The sequence below is a fragment of the Arabidopsis thaliana genome, chromosome 5 (assembly GCF_000001735.4).
Source record: "Arabidopsis thaliana chromosome 5, partial sequence".
In the NCBI taxonomy this organism is placed as follows: Eukaryota; Viridiplantae; Streptophyta; class Magnoliopsida; order Brassicales; family Brassicaceae; genus Arabidopsis; species Arabidopsis thaliana.
Window position 1 is genome coordinate 8,151,425 of NC_003076.8, and position 20,451 is coordinate 8,171,875.

At 33.6% G+C, this 20,451-nt stretch overlaps 5 protein-coding genes across 7 annotated transcripts; 2 read left to right on the forward strand and 3 right to left on the reverse strand.

Annotated features, from left to right (window-relative positions):
• The first annotated feature begins 482 nt into the window (after positions 1-482).
• AGP41 (arabinogalactan protein 41) lies at positions 483-1,583 on the forward strand. Its single transcript, NM_203099.2, has 2 exons — positions 483-790; positions 1,159-1,583. The coding sequence occupies exons 1-2, from the start codon at positions 673-675 to the stop codon at positions 1,230-1,232; spliced, it is 192 nt and encodes a 63-aa protein (NP_974828.1). The 5' UTR covers positions 483-672; the 3' UTR covers positions 1,233-1,583.
• Positions 1,584-1,690: 107 nt separating this feature from the next.
• WRKY30 (WRKY DNA-binding protein 30) lies at positions 1,691-3,286 on the reverse strand. Its single transcript, NM_122316.3, has 3 exons — positions 2,947-3,286; positions 2,730-2,864; positions 1,691-2,505 (listed from the first exon to the last, which is right to left on the reverse strand). The coding sequence occupies exons 1-3, from the start codon at positions 3,207-3,209 to the stop codon at positions 1,992-1,994; spliced, it is 912 nt and encodes a 303-aa protein (NP_568439.1). The 5' UTR covers positions 3,210-3,286; the 3' UTR covers positions 1,691-1,991.
• Positions 3,287-5,726: 2,440 nt separating this feature from the next.
• SIGE (sigma factor E) lies at positions 5,727-8,919 on the reverse strand. Of its 3 annotated transcripts, NM_001343841.1 has the most exons (7): positions 8,751-8,919; positions 7,615-8,374; positions 7,346-7,492; positions 7,002-7,238; positions 6,649-6,912; positions 6,318-6,567; positions 5,727-6,027 (listed from the first exon to the last, which is right to left on the reverse strand). In NM_001343841.1, exons 2-6 carry the CDS (start codon positions 8,320-8,322, stop codon positions 6,370-6,372), a joined length of 1,554 nt encoding a protein of 517 aa, NP_001330409.1. In that variant the 5' UTR covers positions 8,323-8,374; positions 8,751-8,919; the 3' UTR covers positions 5,727-6,027; positions 6,318-6,369. The 3 variants fall into 3 exon arrangements, with proteins under 3 accessions (NP_001330409.1, NP_197800.1, NP_001330408.1); NM_122317.4 differs by lacking the exon at positions 5,727-6,027 and having other exon boundaries at positions 6,053-6,567; NM_001343842.1 differs by lacking the exons at positions 5,727-6,027; positions 8,751-8,919 and adding an exon at positions 8,498-8,739 and having other exon boundaries at positions 6,053-6,567.
• A 1,584-nt stretch (positions 8,920-10,503) lies between these two features.
• Positions 10,504-12,642, forward strand: AT5G24130 (polypyrimidine tract-binding-like protein). Its single transcript, NM_122318.4, has 4 exons — positions 10,504-11,067; positions 11,251-11,365; positions 11,731-11,982; positions 12,063-12,642. Exons 1-4 carry the CDS (start codon positions 10,823-10,825, stop codon positions 12,399-12,401), a joined length of 951 nt encoding a protein of 316 aa, NP_197801.1. The 5' UTR covers positions 10,504-10,822; the 3' UTR covers positions 12,402-12,642.
• Positions 12,643-12,894: 252 nt separating this feature from the next.
• On the reverse strand, positions 12,895-16,352 carry SQP2 (squalene monooxygenase 2). Its single transcript, NM_122319.4, has 8 exons — positions 16,054-16,352; positions 15,181-15,292; positions 14,885-15,062; positions 14,588-14,756; positions 14,245-14,463; positions 13,808-14,095; positions 13,364-13,642; positions 12,895-13,236 (listed from the first exon to the last, which is right to left on the reverse strand). Exons 1-8 carry the CDS (start codon positions 16,249-16,251, stop codon positions 13,123-13,125), a joined length of 1,557 nt encoding a protein of 518 aa, NP_197802.2. The 5' UTR covers positions 16,252-16,352; the 3' UTR covers positions 12,895-13,122.
• Positions 16,353-20,451: the final 4,099 nt, after the last annotated feature.

The window sequence follows — 20,451 nt, forward strand, 5'->3', positions numbered from 1 at the left end:
TATTTGTAGGTTTTGAAATGGTTTTGTTGAAGTTTGGATTTTATCTTTTATAATGTTGAAAAATGAAAACAAATGTGGTTTCGTATTATTGAAACAAATATATTATGAATTTTAACAACACAAAATCTAAGATTATGAAGGTAAAATAGTACAAATTGGTATAATTACGAATTTACATGGCCGTGATAAATTCTAAAATTAGTATGCAACTACCGAAAACAAAAAGGAACAATTATGTTTTTGGATTAATGGCAATAATAGGGAGAATAATGTGTCCAAGCTGGACACAAGAAGCTAAAAAACAGCCTAATAACCTCTCTTTTCGACTACACACAATTTGAAACAATAGCAGTTTTTTCACATTCACAAGTTTCGATTTCCATTTCCAAAAGCATCAATTATTGTGGGGCAAAAATGAGTTGTTCCGAGATATGCGGGTCGACCATAAAGTAGAAAATAATTGTTCAATAAAATGCCAAAAGAATCTCTCATTATTCTCATTACCTCATCTATCGCTCTGCCTAGCTTTTCTTTTGATTTCTTCTTTTTCATTTTCCTCTCTTCTTTGTTCTTCCCTCTCTAAAATCCTTCTCCCAAAAATCAAGGAGTTGAGAGAGGGAAGAACTTTAACAAAAGAATTTAAGAACTGAAGAAGGAGGAATAAACATCGAAATGTCGGGCTCGAGGCTTTTCTTCGGAGTTTCTACAATTGTATCGATAATTTTCGCCATTTTGTTGCCGATGGCACATGCTCAATCCGCAGCTCCTGCTCCGGCTCCAACAAGCGACGGTGAGTTGATATAATTATCATCAATGGTTAACTACAGAGGTTTCTTGAAAATTTTCAGATGTGTGAATATCTTAAATGTCTCTATACATGCATGCTCACAAAATTATCTAGTTAATCTATGCCTTTTGTCATAAGATATAATAAAAGAGTAGTTAATTAGTTATCTCTTAACCAATGAATATGTAGTTCTACTCTCTAATGCTTTAGATAAAACAATGCCATGTCCATAAGATTCGGATTTCTCTAGTAATTAACTGGAAATGTTATATCAAATAACCATAAAGCTGTAACGTAAAATTGCTGATTTCTTTATTAGATATTACAATTATATCTGTTCGGATGGTTAATTATGGAACAACATATTGCAGGAACAACGATAGACCAAGGCATAGCATATGTCCTTATGTTGGTGGCTTTGGTCCTCACATATCTCATCCATTGATCCTCTTGTTAATTTAATTTTGGTCTCTATTTAGTTTAATTATATTTTTGCATCTTGATTATAACTAAATAGAGACCAGAAAAGTTTATCTGTCTGTGGTAGAGAAATTAAAGAGGTTTTCTAATTTTTGAAGGATACATTTTTGAAGTTCATTTGTATAAAGTCGATGTGCGTTCAACTGTTGGAAATATATTTCATCGAATTACATTTCATTATCACATCTTTCTTATTCATATTCATTACTACCTTACAGAACATTTTTTTTAATACCGACAAGATGCATTATACTGGATTTTAATCCAAATTGCGACACATCAATAACGATAATACAAACCACTATGCTACTGGTCAGATGATATTTTTAAAATTTGACAATTTTAAATAGAAACTTAAAACTATAAAACCATTGTAAAAAGTTATGGAATCGCTTAGTGAAAATCTAACATAGGCCGATGATTAATTGTATAGCTAAAAGAAGACTCAAATTTGCAATATAAGAACTCGAATGTGTTACAACAACATAAGGCAAAAAGTAAAAACCATGGACTATAAGCTAGATAACAAGGATCATACCTACGAGTACAAATCCATTTATTTCAACATAGACCTGAAAATAAGCCTTCTGTAATAAGACAATTGATAAACATGATTAGAAAAAAAACTCGGATATTTGAATAGGAAATTGATTAGCTATTATGAAAACTCTCTCTTTAATCAAGAGGTCATGTAAAAAGTTCCGTCCCTCCCTTAAGTAGATAACTAAGAATAGAACCCACCAAATCCTCCATATGGATGATTTGGATCATAGCTTTCAAACGGGGATTCCAAAGGGACGGTGGACGGAGAGTTTGATGCTGAGTGAGAAGCCGAGCCAGATGCTGGAAAATTGTAGTTGATACTAGTTCCTAGATCACTAGAGAAGCTCGTAGATCCAAAATATTCGATGTTTTGATCTCGCATTTGAAGCATATAGGCATTGTTATTCTCTAGATTTGGGGTAGATGACAATGGATAGTGAAGGTTGTGATGCAAATGTGCTTGGTGATTGTAGTTGTCTACACTTTCCTTTACCATGTCAAGATTTCCGTGTTCTTGGGTCTGGTTCGGTTCGAGGTTTTGTATCGGCATTGTTGTACCGACATTTGCAGCTTGAGAGCAAGAATGTATTCCTCGGTAACTGATCTCAAGGAGCATCTGATTTTCATCAGATCTTTGGACTTGTTTAGTGGCTTCACATCCTTGAGACTTTCTATACGTGCATCTATAGTATCCTCTGTACCCAAAAATAGACATACAGTATTAGTTGAACTTTCTTTTCTCGTATACCATTAAGATTTTTACATACATGTTTTTTTGAAAAAACTATAAAATTTTATAAAGCGAAAATTGTCGTAAATGTGATCAAACAGAGCACTATGCCTTGTATGAAGGGCTAAAATGACAAAAAAAAATTATTTTCCTAAATAGTTATTTATTAGTTTAAATGACGAGACTAACCTTGGAAATTTGGCTCCGAGAATATCCTTCTGGCCGTACTTTCTCCAACTGAATCCATCGTCCAGCGTTCTATCAACACCAGCTCCAGGGGCAATTCTGACTTTTGAACTCCACCTTGGCATTGACTTCTTCGAACTATAGTACATTTTCAAATAACTATGAGTTTATGAGAAATAAAACAAAAATACGTTAGGACAGTTTATAGATATGAATGTACCTCTTGATGACAAGTGGTTCTTGATCGGAATCATCGCTCTTGGGGCTTCCTCCACCCTGAGAAACTTGGTCAAGTTCGCCGGAGTAGTTCATGATGGTGAGAGACTTGTGGTAAGATTGAAGAATCTTTTTGGCTAAATGTTCACGTGTTTCTTGAGATGAAGCTGATCCAAACTGGTGTGCATAGTCTCTTCCTTCTATCATTAGCTCGTTGATCTCGTTCTTCATCTTCTCCCACTCTCCACTACTATGGTTCTTCTCCATTACGTTCAAAGAGTGGAGAATAAGATTAAAGTGGTGTAAATAGTTTAAAGTATTGTTACTATGTTTATTTTTGCATGGCTTCTGGAAACTGAGAAAGAGGAGAATTTAAAGAGGATGTGTGAGAGAGATAGTTTGACTTTTTGACTGAAGAACGAAGAAAGCTGATGTGGTTTGTGAGAAGTGAGACCAGTCTTTGGTCAATGAATTTGGAAAGTCCAACATGCTGACCAGTTCTCTGCTTCTCGATCCTTTTTATTTTTGATTTATTGGATTTTGAATTACATGATCTGGTTTTGTTTTAATATTAGGGTCACAATCATTTAACTTACATTCGTAATATTAATTTGTTAATAACTATTCATTCTTATTAGGATATGATTTTCTATTGTAAATTTTAATTTTGCTATAAAATTCTAATATTGAGTTTAGAAATTCCAAGAGACAAATATGGTCATTATGTTGGAATATTCATTTTGTTTTGGATCAAGTTTAATTATCGATCCATTTATGGAACCAAATTCAATACAAGATAGCATTTCTAGAGTTTCTATAAAAGTGTTTAAGATAACTGTAGACAATAAGGAGTGACAATTGATCACCTAGTGTCAATAATCAATATATAACCCATAATCGACGTTTAGACAATCTAGGCGTTTAAAAAGTTTATGAGACTAAACAATATACATTAGAAAAATATAGTATAACATATGAAATTTCATAATATATATAATAAATAAATTCGTCATATATAAATCTTAAAATAGATTCAAAATCAAACTCTAACAAAAAAAAAATAGAAATGCCAAAGCAAAAGCTAGAAACATAACACTAAATGCAGATGTAAAAGCTAACGACAATGCAAATAATAATAATGCTAAATACAAACGCAAACTCTAATAAACGCAAACTACATAGAAATTCCAGCGGGGCAAAATTATTTGCCATTTCATATTAGAATAAATATACTTTTCGAGAACATATGAAAATAAATTTTAACTTTTTTTTTGTTCTTACTTCAAAAGAAAATTTTAGGTATACACCTTTTTGTATGAAAATATTTTTAGATATGGCTTTGCCTTGGGCTTGAACACTTATGCGGTACGGTTATGCCTATTCTTTTGTACTGCCTCTTGTTGGAACTCATTTTTACATATGTGGTTCCGGTCAATTTTTCGGCGACTTTTTCGGTGATGTCTGTTACCGAAATGACCGGATTATGAAGTCTTTGGATTTCTTGTAATCAGCACTATAAGATAGTGTAGTTACATGTAAAAATTAAAGTTATTATGAATGAATAATTGAGATCTAAAGTGGTTAGCTTGAAAGCTTACAATAACAGATATTGATATTTGTCCAACATAGGAAGTTTGAAGATATCTCCTCTAGTATATAAAGTATTATCCATTTAACATGTTTCATTAGTTATTGGTAAGGGACACTATAGTGTAGGAGATGCAAGTCTTTTATGCAACAACACACGAGCGCCGCCGCCGCCGCCGTGCCGTGCCGAGCCGGGCTTGGGCTTGGGCTCTTGGGGAATAAGGCCCACATAGTTTTTGGTCCAAAAACGAAAGCCCATATCGTTTGCATAATTAAGATATATTCGGAATATTAAAAGCATATCCGAATATTCCTTATTTGAATTAATTCGAATTTAAGTGGTTGTGATAATGGCTCTGCTAATCACGCCAACGTCTTGGACTTGCGCATCACTCTGAATCACGCGATCTCCGCCTTGATTTGCGTATCGCATATCTCACCTCTCCCTCGATTTGCGAATCGCATATCTCACCTCTCTCCTATAAAAGGAACACCTCTTCCTCTCATTCTCTTCACTCGTTTTTCGCTACAAGATAAACGAAACTCTCTTCCTCTCTCTCTTTCTTTTCAAAGTAAGTCAAGAGTATATCGTTTATTTCAAGTTCGCAGATTCCGCTATCGAGTGTTGCGATACCGGTCTTATAGTGATTGTATCCTGCGATCTGCTGCTCATAAAACCGTCACACTGAGGGAGCTAGTTTGGATTACGGAAAAATATCAAATTTTGCCTTCACTCGTTTTCGAAAACCGTCTTTCCTAATCATTTTATAAAGATTTTTGATTTATTGCAAATCAAGATTTCGCGGTCTTACACCTCTACTCTAAATGCAAAACTTTAAACCAAAACGTTTGAGATTTGACATAAACGCTAAAAAACTAACTTAAAAAATATTTTTAAACACAAAACAAACAAAAAAACGTTGATACAAAATACAAACGGTAGTACCCTACCGCACTCTAAATATAAACGCTAACCTGAAAAAAAGATGTCACATAACATGTTAATGATGTCCATTCAGTGACATATTGACATCACAGTAATTATAAAGAAAAAAAAATCAAAGTAATTGGAAGTGTGACTAAGATTTTGTGATAATAATGGCTTGACCATTCTCTAGTGTCAGCCACTGAAAATTCTTTTTATCAAAAATTACGTGCTAAAAGGATACACCTAAATATTAAATTCACATTTAGTAATATAGGTTTTCTTCAGTATTCACCATGACTAAGATAATTCAACTTTGAGGATATTAATTAGAACCATAGATACATATAAACCAATCATGATCTATTTGAATACGGCAGAAAATTTATGATTAGACAAGGGCAACGAAGTCGTTGCCGTGTAATCGACTTCACGAAGGCGAGAATCAACGGTGTAACATTCCTGTTCAACTCTTTTAAGAATCTTTAGCCCCGCTCTTAACCGGTTTTAAGCAATTTAAAGTTCAATTAACCGGACTCAACATTGGTTGAATTTCACACCGGTTCAGTGTTCCTGCAATATTGTTGAGTAAAATATCCTAAAATTAGTAAATTACTATACAAACCCGTCTATTGATTCCATTTTCTTAGGAATCACTACGTTCAATTTTGTGAAGATAATGCATAACATATCTCAAACTTTACATGTATAACTTTTCAGTATGAGTATACTAATGATATAATACAACGATTGCGATTCACTGATCGATTTAACGCAGCTATAAGTAACTCCGCTATTACATACACAACTATACAACGGTTATAAGAGGGTGTGAAGTATCTCGTAAAGTCGGGAAATCATACCAAGTATGCACAAATGGTTGAGTGAGGCGGCTCAGTTCGGTTCGGTTTGGTTTTAGACGATGTATTGACGAAGGTAATCAACTCTGGCCTGATGCTTAAGCTTCATCAAGGCCTTGACTTCATGTTTCCTAACCATTTCTCTAGAGATGTTGAGATTTCCAGCTATCTCTCCTAGAGTCCTGTCGCCTTTTCCATCAAGACCGTACCTCTGTCGAATAACCAGACTCTCTTTCGGCTTCAATGAATCGAGCTGAAAATGAAATGTGATCATTTTTCAGTATTCACATAGACAAACAAGCTAAAACTGATAAAGATGAGCCAATTGACTAACCACATCGTCGAGAGCGAGCCTGAGAAGAGCAGGCTGTCTGCTGTTATTAGCTCCAACACCATCAACATCTGTGATTCCGTTGATGAATTCTTCTTGAGTAACCGAATGTTTTGAATTTAGTGACAAAACCGGTTTTGCAGCCCTCAATACTTCACGGTATCTCTCAGGTGTTATCTTGAGTCTCTCAACTACCTCGTCCTCCGTTGGAGGTCTTCCCATCTCAAACCATAGCTCAGTCTTTGCTTTATATATCTCCACTCTAACCTGAATGGTTTCAACAAAGAGGAAATATGTAAGATCTCTGCAAAAACAAACTATTTTTGAAAAAGAGCCAAAGAGGGTAGGTAACAAACCGATTCAAGTCCAAATGGGACACGAGTGAAGTTTGAAGTTGTCATTGACCGTATGATGGCATGTCTAATCCAAAACAAACCATAAGTCGAAAGACGAAACTTCCTTTTCGGCTCAAAGCGGTCAATTGCTGTGATAAGCCCTCTCATACCCGCTTGACAAAGGTCTTGGAATTTTGGTCCGTTGGTAAACTCATGAAAGTATTTGTTCATAACAAACAAGACAAGCCGGAGATTGTGCTGCAACATAGAAGGAAAAAACACACACAATAAGTTCAAAGAGTTATCACCATAACAAATAGCCTTTATAAGCAAATGTAATGGTACAAATCTTTTGACACACTCACCTTAATAAGTTTGTTTCTTGCAGCTCTACCTATTTCGATTTTCTTTTTTACTTCACCCGCAGTCATATTGATCTCCCCGGCTATTTCAGCTTCCCTAGGCTCTCTTCCCAAGCTCTTTTGCAATACATCTTTCACTTCAAGAAGAGCCTACAATGTTAAAGCCCCAAACAACTTGAGCATGTATTGCAATGAAAATCCGATTCCAGCTTCCTAGTGAATCATCATCTATCTATAGAATACATACTAATTTCAAGAAAAGAGAAGAATACCTTCATAGGTTGCATCAACTTGAACAACCAAGCATGTTCAGTAGAAGAAAGAACAGGAGGTATCTTCATTTTTTTCCAGTCCAAGCTCACTATATCATTAGAAGCTGAATAGTCCCGCACAAGCCTCTCGATCTTCTCCTCTTCTTGCTGCCTCTTTGTTACTTTCTTATCAACAGAAGCAACGACTGGTTTCTCTTGAACGTTTCTCTTCAAAGCAATCCGTTTATCAAGACTCATACGTTTTTCCTTCTTCACATTATTCCTCACAACCACTTTCTTCTCCTCACCACTTTCTTTCCTTTTTCTCCTCCGTGAAACTTTGGCTTTAGAGCCGCCATCTTCAACATCATCCTCGACTAATGTGGTTGTTGCAGGACTAAGCTTGTATATGCTTTCAAGTCTTGCAGCAGCTTCATTGTAATCTACTCCTAACGAACACGAAGGAGCCGAATTATGTTCCAAGGAAAGCGGTTTTTTCGGGGTTTTACAAGGCTTTCTCCTCGTTACTTCTCTCTTCTTCTCATTATGCTTTTCAGCAGGAATCAAAACTTGCTCACGAGGAGGAATGATCAAAGCTGAATTGCTGGAATCATCGGCTTTAAAAGCAACAATGGATGGCTTTTTAAGTGAAGACCGATGTGTCAAAAGATCGTTGCCCAACCCGAGTGGAGATCTTGCAGCTGAACTTGAAATAGACACAACTCCCATCACAATCTTAAGGCTCAAAAATTGAATCTTTCTCAAAGCTAGCTCACTTGTGCTGCAAGCAGAAACATATCTCATATAAGTATAAAAAATGTCTCAGGTTGTTGACAATAACTTGCATCAATTTTACTACAGAACACTGATCTGAATCTAACTTTAGCAGATATAACTAACTTACTCTAATATGAACACTGAGAGGAACCAAAATGAAAGATTGAAACTTTCAATCAAAGATTCAACATTTCAACATGAAACTGAAAAATTTAAGAGCGATCGGGAAAACCCAAAATTCAGATTCCTTTGAATAACAGAGAATTCAAATGCAAAGTCGAAATCTTTCGTGAGCAACAACTGATCATAAATTGAATGAAATTTTACACAGAAAGATCTAATCAAGACGAAGTTAATGTTCGAAATCGCTTTTGGCGTACCTTTGTAAGTATCGCGGAGAGAATTTTTTTGTTCGAGCAAGAGAATCTTCGTTCGATTTTAGATTCTGGTTCACGAATTTTAAATAGAAGTAGAGAAAAATAAAAATTGGAGTGGAATACGAAAATATGTGTCGCAATGAACTACGTAAATTATGGTGTCCACAGATTAATAACAATGTGACGCCGTATTTTCCTGGAATCTGTTTATAAACCCCCAAAAGAATTTATTAATCAATTTAAACCCCTTTTCTAGCTAGACAATACGTTTCCGAACTACCCTCTTCCTTGTTATTGATCTGTACCTAGCATAAGTGCATCCTCATCCCACAACTCTATAAGCGTTTTTTAAACATTAACTAGTATTAAAATTGAAGACACTCTTTTGTCATGTGTGTCTTTAAAACATTCGTATCACAAAAAATAAGAATTTTTAACATTAGATATAATAAAAGTTAAGAAAAAACAGAGTGAATAAGAGAAACTATCTATTTTGAAAGACATATTTTGCTTATTTGAGACATTTTACATGTCAGCATTAATATTAAATTATATTTAAAGATACTTTATAAAATTTACTGATGTGAATGGTTTTAATGTTTCTAAAAAAATACAAATCTAAAATTAAAGACACTTTTCATTTTATTACTATTTTTTTAAAAGAGTTTTATACTTAAACGACACTAACTAATAAATGATCAACATGTAAGGTCTAACTAATTTGATGGGTGTGTTAACTTGTTGGCTACCATCACACCATGTAAAGCATCCGAGCTTGAGAGATTACATTATTAAATTCATTTTTTTTGAGTTTAAGTTATTAACTATAGGTTTTACCACTACTGCTTGAATACTTTTGGGAAACATGTTCATTTTTTATTATTGGGTTGCATGATGTTATTAAAAATCGAATATATGTTCCAACATTTAGTGTGAACTATATATTTACTTGATTTTTTGTCAACTTTTATTGTCTAAATTATTTTATAATTGAAAATTTAAAATTAATCAACACATCTATCGTATTTATTGATTAGATTACATTTTTTGTCAAAATTTACTTTAGTCTTTTTTCAATCATGGTTTAATTCGTTTTTAAAGAAAGTTTACGTAAATGTAAGAGTAAATCTAAATGTATTTAGCTATATGTGCAAATAACTCAAAGATAAGAGTAAAAGATGTAAATAAACTAAACTATAAGTTTGGAATCTCAGGAAGATCCAACGGCCAACAAGGCTTTAAACAAAAACCAACGGTTGCGAGAATGCACAAGCGGAGATGGCGAGAGAGAGACGACGTGGCCAATTTATAGTGGAGGAGAAGATATTTCAAAAGGGTCAAGGCTTGTGGTTGTGGATCAGGAATTATACACGTGGATGGTCTTCTCAGCAACAGTCGGACCCAAAACAAATAAAGTGGTGGCTCGAGAAGCGTTTACGTAGCCTATTATAAACCGATTAACATATTTTTTGAGCTTTTGAAAGTCAAATATTGTAATCCTAAACCAATTGTTTAGATAATTTTTATTTCTATTTGCGTTTTTCCGGCTTTTGGTATATCGCAAGAGTCGGAGTTACATAGTTGAAGAAATGTTAATGGCGTTATTAATTTATTTTAGATCACATCAAATTTTTAAATATATGAAATCTATATTTTTAAGTATTTAAAACATAGTAATTTGCAGATGTCAAAATTTAGTAAACACAAGATCTTAATAAATAGTTTAAATCAGACTTGAATAACCATAAATTATGTTTAGATTTATATTTTATTTAAACATAATTTATGGTCATGATCCATTAACATCTTAAACTTTTTTACTTTTTACTTTTGAGTCCTGTAAGATTGCCTACGATTGGCCCAACAAGAAGCCCAAATTCAAAATAGTATCTGGAGGATAAAACGACAACGTCTGGTACGAAAGTCAGCTATTTTCCACAATCTGCCACGTTCCACTTTCCTAATCGAAGAACGCCATGCACAAAGCCACGTAAAGCTCTCTCTTTCTCTCTGAGTCTCTCCCAGATCTCTCTCTCTCTCTCAGTCTCTCTCTAAACGCATAATCTTACAATAAAATGGTGAAACTCGCGACGGCGCGTGAGATTAGAACGTACGGCCCTCGGCTTGGGAGGAGCAGAGCCGAGTACATCAACGCAGGTCTATACTTGTTTGCAACCGTGGTGCTCATCGGCGGTTTCACAGCGACAGGATTCTCATGGGAACCAAGATCCGGCCTCGTCCTTATTCTCTTAGCTCTCGTTCTTATAACCGCCGTGAATGTTCATGATCTTGTGGCTCATCTAGCTGGAATCGATTACCGGTAAATGATCTCAAGAAGCTTGCTTAATTTAGTAACATTATTATTAGTAATCTTAATAGTTAAATTTACCATAATTTGTAAGCTCAAATGTGTCTACGTGTGATATATATAACTTTATATTCACCAATGTGGGGGATTAAGAAAAACGTTTTAGTAATAAGCTTATTGTTTATGTGATTTAAGGTTAAGGTTAATGGAGTATGATTTGCAACTGGGGCTAGTGGAATTTGCAGTCCCTCTGGTTCAGATAGCGGGTTCGGTAGTGTTTTTCTTGGGAATCTTTTTCGTCTTCCATCAGGTATAACACTTTTTTTTTTTGTTGACATTATAACACTTTTATTGTTGTAACAAAGTTTCCTGGTTCATCAAATTTCACATATATGCTTTACGTATTAGTCTATGAGAGATAAGAGAACTAAATTGGTTATGTCTCGGTGATATCACATTAATTTATAACAATTATAGCAAGTGTTTGAAGATAAAGCTAAGTACTTGTGGCATATTAATATGAATATATGATATTGTCCATAATGTTAGTTGTGGACTTGTGGTCCATGTAAACATAAGTAATAGAGTAAAATGTTGTGAATAACAACTTTTGATGTGTGTCTGACTAATTATATGTAGTCACATTCCGCTGTATTTTTTTTCTGGAGTATTTAGGCTGAGACAAAACGTGGATACAGTGGAAGAGAGCATCATGCATTAAACTTGCTGATAGCGGGTCCGTTACTTTGGTTGATAGGATCGATTCACAACTCATGCCAAATCTACGAGAGAGCGGATAGTCATGTTCAAATTCTACAGCAGTGTGTTTACATTCCTTTCTTGGTTGGATCCCTTCTATTCTTGGTTTCCGCAGTTCTCAATAGCCTCGACATATCCGGGTCATCTCGTAGTGGATTGAAGCTTCTTGTAAGTACTTGGAAACCAAATTTATCGCATAAAAAGTGGTTTTCAAAATCCGCTTCTTACGGTAAATAATGAATTTTCAGGGGGAAAGATGGATTTGGCTTGGGATTTCCGGGGCTATATGTTTGTTTGTGGGAGGATTGCTGAACGTTGTTAAGGTTTTTAACTTCGTCCAGATCTCTGGGCTCCGCCTCGAGAAACTACGGGGTGGAGCTCAAGACCGACTTCTTGAAGGGAGAGAAGGATATCTCCCTCTTGTTGCTGAAGAAGAAAGAATAAGGAAAATGGAAGCTGATCACGAAGCTTCTAGTAGAGCCAAACCCCGGGCACACACAACCTCCAAAGCCGGAGAGGGAGCTACAGAGACCGTGGTGGTATCATCTCCGACACCATACAAGGATGTTCTCGTTGGACAGATCTGAGGAAGATTAGTCATGTTTAAATGTTCTTTTGTACTCCATATTTGTTTTTAGCTGCGGAGACCACATATTTTGCCGTTCAACATATGTTATGTGATTCGTTTCCTTTTTGGTCAGTCTTTATGAATATTGAAATAGGTTACAATACATCAAGACTTTAGAAGAAGATTTGTACACTAGAAGAATATTGATCTTCTTTATGAATAATGAAATAGGGTCTTTATACCTATTTCTATTTGACGATAGAGATTGAACTTGAGATGATCATAGAAGATAAGAGTAAAATGGATGCATGGTATAGAAGGCTAGAAATTGAGATGCAGATCAGCCATGCACGTACCATGCATTGAACCGGATTAGAGAAACTTGGTTAAATTCCCTGTTTCACATTGGTTTAGCAGAGATGGTCCTGCCTAGGGCAAATAAGATTAACAATTTGGTTGTAGTCAGAAACTGAGAAATGTAAAATTGTGCGACACTAAAATCAGCAGAGAAACTGGACTAAACATTAGAAAATTTCATAAGCAGAAAATCAAGAATCAATAAATAGAATATAACAAATTAGCATGTAACATATCCATGTTTGTTTTCAACACAATTCAGTAGAGCTTAACCATAGGCTCAACTTCATATACACACAATTATTTATTTGGTTGTAGAAAGTTAACTGTTTGAGTTGTTATTTTTCATCTCCGAATAAAACAGTCTTCGTGTTATGGATTGATCAAACAGTGGTTGTGGCGATATAGTTCCTTCGATAAGCAGCTGCGTTTGTTGGAATCAACATTTCCTTGAATCCTTCATCCACTAAATGTGCACCCAACATTTGCAAAGCCCACTGTTGATTCACATAGTAAAAGTCATCATAAGAAACATGTTTTTATAATTTAACAACAAAAAAAGAGTTTATAACCGTTAAGAAGGTAGAAATTGTGTTAGATAGCCAAGAAAATAGAAAGGCTTACGGCAAGAATTCTGAGGCTATGCCAAAAGCGACGAGGCGAAGGAAACGGAGAGAGCAAGTGGCCCATGGACGTAAGGGTGATGGCTACAAGATGAAGGACTAGAGTAAGAGGGTGAGGGTTCATGCCTCCGAGAATAGTCATCAATCCCCTTGTTTTAAAATCTCCACGAGCTAGGTAATTGAAGCAGCCTTGTCGCATTCCCTCTCTTGCTTCGTCTGTTGTAGCAACAAGCACTTGTGAAAAGATACTCGCGAGCGTGTTCACGGTCGCTGACATTGGCTTTTGCCATCCAAAATCAATACAAATAGAAAGTAAGAGTCATACCACTAGTCCAACACAACTTGATAATAGTATATATGACATTCTAGCATACATAAATATCCGAGTCACTCCATTTAATTAAACCAAAACCCCTAGTAAAAAACTAAGTAATCCATAACTCACCTTGCGGATGATGTAAAAGGACTTGACAAGATCAGAGACTTTCTTAGTATTGCTGAGGTTAGGCAATGGTTTGAGAAGATTGCGTAGAATGCAAATGTCCGAGAGTGCAACCATCATTCCTGACGCGATTATAGGATGACGCATATTGAATGCATCTCCCAACACAATCACTCCTCTTTTATCACACAATCTCGATGACATACTTTTCGTCGCTGTTGATTTTATCTCTGGTAATCCTTCCTCTATGCCTTTCAAAAATATCTCCCGAAGATTTCCAGTTTCAGGTATCTACAAAACCAAAGGGATCAATGATATAAACAAAGTCATTTGAGCATAGTAATACCACTTGAAATCAAAATAATACCATTTCAACACCATGAAAATGTTTAAACACACCTTAAAACTTTTACTTAGACTATCAATAGTTTGCTACGTACCTGAGGAGCCATTGATTTCTTGAGGAAGGTAGACATTTCACCATTCGATATAGAAGGAATACTATCAGCGGGAACTTCGGCAACACAACGAACTTCATCACTGGTTATTTGATATATAACACAAACCAAAGGTTTAGAAAATATCAAATGTAGACTATGGGGATCTTCAAGTCGGCTATTCTTCGTGACGTAACCCACCATGTACGAGAGGACTTCCTCCTGTGTAAATAAATATATGATTATAATCCTTAAACTCAGTAGTTAAGTCGAGACCAATCTTTTTTTTATAGTTTATAGCGAAGAATAAAAGTCGACAATGTTTAAAAGATAACTATGTACTCACAGTATTATCCACGAGTGACCGACGAAGGTTCGAATAACAACCATCGCATACGACAGTAAGAGGTGCAAAGGCCGTTATTTCTTCGCCTGCGCTATTTTTGTATGTCACTCCTTTGACCACTCCTTCTTCTTCAATTAAAGACTTCACTGTTCCTTCTTCTAATTGAACACTGCCAAGGTTCATTGCATTTATATTAAGAAGATGAAATAGAAATCTAGTATATAAGAGTCGTAAGATTATTTTACTCATAAGTTATAAAAAGTATTACGAAAGAAAAGAAGTAAAATATGTACGTACTTGCTAAGAGAAGCTGCTTTTTGGCGTAAACGTTGTACCAGCCGACCATTACGTAAGAGTCTACCTACTGGCTCATGAGGAAAACTCTTGTCATCTGGAAAAGGCAATGTCGCGTGTTTTCCATCCTTGTATATTGCCAAGGACTTCGCTTCTTGTGCGTCTATGTCCTCCAAACAATCTTGTACATATAAAAACCCAAAATCGCAAAACGTATGTTTATATGCATATATGTGCTTGTGGCAAAAAGATCAAGCAATGTGTAGCAATAAATTTAAAGATGAAGTGAAGAGAGAGACCTTCGAGGCCAAGCTGGGCTAACATGAAGCGACCTCCCGCTTGCATCAGCTCTCCCATGAATCTTTGTGGCTCTTTTAAGTCCCTCTCTATCACATGTACTCGTCGTCCATCCTGCATCCGCATTCAAGTTAATTTCACATATTGAGTAACTAATAGGGAATATATAGAAAACAACATTTCTGTAAATAATCGTCAAAACTAATACTTATAATGCAAATTATCAGATTTTGTTTTTGCTTGCATCCATATTTTTCTCTTCCTTTTTTTTGATGAAGAAAAAAATAAAGTGTTGACAACCCATCTTGAAATCTATTTTTCATATATTTTTTTAAAAATTTTTTTTTCCATTTTATCTACTTTTTATATTTTTAATGTTTAAAAAAAAAAAATCAGCCTGCTACCAATTCTTTTATAAATTTAATGTTGGACCCACATTTTTTAAGAAACACTTTTTACCATGTTCATTGCTTTAATTTATTTCATTATATTCGTACCAATGAAGATCGAGCACTAGTTTTGATAAATAACTTTTTTATTGACATAACTTTTTTCATTGACTATCTGATAACGGTTAAAGATCTATCTCTAAACTCATTACAACGGTTAAGATAATTCAACCTATTTGAAGTTTGATAATTATTACACCCCCCTGAACCATACTAATTAGCCAATGCAACACAAAAAGAAGTATCGCCTTTGATTAACGAAGCTACGCAAAACACATAAAAAAACTACCAAAATTCTAGTGTAATCAGCTATGTAGGATTCAGAACATCGACAAAATTTGAACTCTAATTAATCATCTTTACCGCGCGACCACTGAATTCAGCGGATCTTAATTTCTTACCGACCAACTTATGCAAAAGATATACCTTAGCTAAAGCATAAGCAAGAGAAGCGCCTGCAACACCCGCCCCAACAATGATGACATCCGTTGCACCATCTCTTCTTGCTTCTGCCTCGGCCTCTAAATCTCCGGTTGCCGCCTTCTTCATCTTGATGAGGTGAAAAACCATCCATGTCAGAACAAAGGCGAGAAGCGTCCATAACCACGCGTAAGTCATTGCCATTACCGCTTAGTAATAATATATATGCCTTGTACCTGGAGTGAACGTTAAATATATAGGAGAAACCCACAATGTCAAACAAGCCAAAATATGTAATAAACTATAGTTCAACAGCTTGGCAAATCAAATGAGTCAGTTATATAGGCCGACATGAGATCACATCACAATCAAATATTGATAAGCCACCTATCTAAATAAAGCAATAATTACTTATTCTATATGGTTTCTCATTATAGTTATTCTATCTTCGTTGACAAAACAAAAATAACACGTGTTAATTTGCTCAGCATAGTCTCTTATAATTTTACTATTCAAGGATATATATAACTAAGGTAAACATATATACATACATATATATATATATATATATATATATATATTGAACAAGACTACAAGAGATGCCTCATGCATCCGTTTATGGGAAGCGACACACAAACAGAGAATCGCATAAGGGATGATATATTTTGAGCATAGACATTTATCGACTAGCACAACTCTTAAGGAGATAGTACCAAAACATTATTTTGTCAATCTATTAATGATGAAGGATCAGAAATATTCCACAGGTTTTATGTGTATTTTGTAAATCTTAAAACATAAAGGATGACATGGTTTCAGCTACATGTTGAAATCGGCTAAAGTTCATAAAATACATACTTGTTATTTGATTTATTTTTGAGTTCAGGTTAATATATAAACGCAAAAGATCATAGTTTGGATTGAAAAAAACGGCAACCAAATAGTTGTAGTTGAAAAATGCTGTTTTCCCATTCTGGAAACCACTCACGAAATGACTATAATAGTACTTTTATATTATATGATAATATAAGAAATATTATTCAATAATAACTCAAAATCTAAATTTTCTATGTTTCATTCTGAGTTGTGTTGGATTAGTAGAAAATATTAACTGCCTATCTTTTTTTTTGTTTATTTATGTTCATGAAATTACTTAACTATTTACAAGTTTTCTGAAAATCAAAATCCTACTTTAAATACTTAACTTCTATTTTTGGTACGTTTTCTTTTTTTCTGGAATAGTTTGTTTGTTAAATTTGCTAAGGTTTTTAATATCGATTTTTTAAAATCAGAATGTTTGATTACATAATTTTATTTGTGGAAATCTTCGTATGCTACTACTATATTTTGCTCCTTCCAGAACTTTAAATGGACTAAAAAAGGCAAAAAATAATAATATATATTTCAAAACTAACGTTTCTGTTTAACAAAATAAATAAATAAATACTAATATCTCTGTCACGTTCTGTAGAGCTCGATCACGAAATTTAATTTTGGAATCCAACAGCATATCTGTCATATCTGAATTAATTAATAAGAACGTGTAAAGCTATTTTTGTTTTTCTTTTGGTAGGAAGAAAGTGTCAAAGTTAAACTATTAATAAATGAATAGTCTCCGTCATTGCAGATCATCTAATTTAGTTTTTTTTCTTTCTTTCCATCATAAGTGGAATTACATAGAACTGTGGACAACTGGACATGTTATAATTTAAAATTATATCAACTTTCAAAGTTTTTAGATAATAAGATGTTACAAAATTTTCTACTCAAAAACAATCAAATTATTGAAATTATTATGGGTTGCTTGGAGCAAATGTTAGACAAGAAGTTTAATTCTCCGTAACTCCTAACATAAGTGTTTATCAAAAATACAGGTCTCAGAAAGTTGTAAACTTTACAGTATGTCATGCAGTCATATATTTTCTCGAGGAATAATTGACTTAGATTTCAAGACGAATTGCGCATAATTGATCAAATTAATGAAATTTCTTAATGATTGGCTAATTTTCTTGAAATGTTTAGAGGGTTTCAACTTTCAAATTTCATAGAGACCGGTTTACTTATTTCTCGCATTGAATTCAAGAACATATATATATATATATCTCGTTTAATTGGTAGTGGACACAGTAATTTTATGCTTGTAAACTTTTATTTTTTTAATCAATCAAGGAGTTCTCCTTAGTATGTCAACAAAACATTGATAAACTTTTTTATTTTTTGTTGTTGTTATTGTTAACCACACATTAATAAAAAAAGTAACTTCATAATTAATTATCCTATTAGGAGAGGATATTATTTACAAAAACAATATTAAAGTAAAAATTTAGAAGAATGGAGTAAACAGTCCAACTTAACATTACATAAATGAGAAATTAAAAAAACAAAAGCGAGAAGAAAGGGGGAAAAAGACCCAAATCAAACCAAAATCATCTAGATTGGAGAAAGCGGGCTAATCTTCAAGTTATATTTAATAAAAATTTATTGAATATCATTAGTTTAAAGTTATAGAAAATTATAAAACACAAAAAATAATATATTTAAAATCAACTTTAATACGTTTTCTTAATATGTGTATTTTTCTTAAAAAATCAGACTAAACAAAACAAAGAGAGTATATTTTAAATTCTATCTCATATATTTATCTAGTTTAGTTTATAGTAGAAACCTATGTTTCATGGAAACAGAAACAGAATTACGGATGCGAAACATTTCAGAAACGTGAAACATTTTTTTTTTTTCTAAAATTAGGGAATAGAAACGTTTCGGAAACATATACACACATATATATACTTTATACAAAAAAAAATATCAAATAGTTTAACTAATGTTCTAAAATATAAAGATTAAAAGGCCCAATATCAAATATTTAGACCATCATTTTCATTTAATCCATCAAAAATCATATAAAACATCTCAAATCTGGTTTGTCGGGAAAAAGATCTTAAAACTCGAATCTCCCAAAATTAGTTAAATCTGAATATTTCTAAACTATTTGTTTATTAAGTTTTGAAAATAAGAAAAAAATAAGATTTTTCGCATTTTCAAATCGGAAATCAGTTTCCATCGTATTTTCAAATACAAAATTTTAGGAAACACGTTTTCGTAAATTTCCATCGTGTTTCTGAGAATTTCTGTTTCCGAAACGTTTCTATGTTACATGTATGCTTGTAACTCTTTTTGTCCAGTAAAAAGAAAGAAAAAAAATGTTTGTAACTCATTTTATTTGGATTGGACAGTCAATTATAATTAATAATGAAAAGTATGGGCTTAATTTGGAAAATGTAATCAAGGTATATTAGCTAAACAAGCAAGGAAAATACTTAATAATCAAATATTTAAATAATAGATAATATTTTTATGCCGCCCGGACATATAATATATGTACTGTTGACTATATATTAATTAATCATATCACAGAAAATTTATAAAACGGATAAACGTGATAGAGTAGTATGATAAATAAAACGAACATGATCAAATATCATAGCTAGAAAAAGGGGAAAATGTCAGAGATAACCAAATCAAACCGTATACTCCAGTTTCCATATTTTAATACACAATTAAGAACTAAATATGGAAAAAGACATATTTGAAGGCCAGTGAATGATGTCAAACATGTTTCATTTCTCTCAATTTTTGTAAAACCTAATTTAAAAAAAAAATTGAACGGTCGTCTAATCTAGAGGTAATGAGTAGATTTCTCTATTTTTGTTTTCATCTCTTTTAAATATCTTAAAACTGTAGCATATATTTACCAGAAGTTATGGAGACTTGGAGAGTGTGAACATGTATGAGTTGGAGCGAAAATTACGAACAAAATCTAGATGGGAAAGCCATCTTTTCTATAATTTGCTATATATAAATGTATGGAGACGAGAGTTTCTAACAATAAATGTATGAACACGACACCACATATTTCGTCAACTATAGGGACCGTCTGCATTAAGATGTTGTCAATGTAAATCAGTTTCTTCGACTAATTTCTTTTCGATATTTCATCAATTTATTAAAATTAATTAGCTTTAAAATTTATTGTGGTTGAAAAACTTTTGTAATAGTTTCTTCCGATAGGTACATCATACTTCTTAATCTAATATCACATCATCCACAAAGCTGAATGGTAAAGTGTATGGTCTATGTTTGCATGACCTTAAAAGACCAATGAATTAAGTGTATAGAGAGGGACGAGACTATCACTTTTGTGGCTGCTTTTCATGAACACGAAAACAAAAACCTCACCACAGACTTTTTTTTTTTGATAAAAACCTCACCACAGACTCCATCATCTATTGGAACGACTGCGCTAAGATGTTATATCGATAGCAACAAATTTTCATCAGTAGTTATCTATTTTAGAAATAAAAATTAAATTAATAGCAATAGATTTTCATCAGTGGTTATCTA

Coding starts and splice junctions, on each gene's coding strand:
- SIGE (NM_001343841.1), bottom strand. CDS start 8,322: ATGGGAGTTGTGTCTATTTCAAGTTCAGCTGCAAGATCTCCACTCGGG. Junction 7,239..7,345: donor CAAGAAACAAACTTATTAAG/GTGAGTGTGTCA, acceptor TCTATGTTGCAG/CACAATCTCCGGCTTGTCTT. Junction 6,568..6,648: donor GGCTCGCTCTCGACGATGTG/GTTAGTCAATTG, acceptor TTTCATTTTCAG/CTCGATTCATTGAAGCCGAA.
- AGP41 (NM_203099.2), top strand. CDS start 673: ATGTCGGGCTCGAGGCTTTTCTTCGGAGTTTCTACAATTGTATCGATA. Junction 791..1,158: donor TCCGGCTCCAACAAGCGACG/GTGAGTTGATAT, acceptor AACATATTGCAG/GAACAACGATAGACCAAGGC.
- WRKY30 (NM_122316.3), bottom strand. CDS start 3,209: ATGGAGAAGAACCATAGTAGTGGAGAGTGGGAGAAGATGAAGAACGAG. Junction 2,865..2,946: donor GAACCACTTGTCATCAAGAG/GTACATTCATAT, acceptor AATGTACTATAG/TTCGAAGAAGTCAATGCCAA. Junction 2,506..2,729: donor CTCGGAGCCAAATTTCCAAG/GTTAGTCTCGTC, acceptor TTTTGGGTACAG/AGGATACTATAGATGCACGT.
- AT5G24130 (NM_122318.4), top strand. CDS start 10,823: ATGGTGAAACTCGCGACGGCGCGTGAGATTAGAACGTACGGCCCTCGG. Junction 11,366..11,730: donor TCTTTTTCGTCTTCCATCAG/GTATAACACTTT, acceptor TGGAGTATTTAG/GCTGAGACAAAACGTGGATA. Junction 11,983..12,062: donor GTAGTGGATTGAAGCTTCTT/GTAAGTACTTGG, acceptor ATGAATTTTCAG/GGGGAAAGATGGATTTGGCT.
- SQP2 (NM_122319.4), bottom strand. CDS start 16,251: ATGGCAATGACTTACGCGTGGTTATGGACGCTTCTCGCCTTTGTTCTG. Junction 14,096..14,244: donor AGAAATCAATGGCTCCTCAG/GTACGTAGCAAA, acceptor TTGGTTTTGTAG/ATACCTGAAACTGGAAATCT. Junction 13,643..13,807: donor CCTTTTACATCATCCGCAAG/GTGAGTTATGGA, acceptor GGATGGCAAAAG/CCAATGTCAGCGACCGTGAA.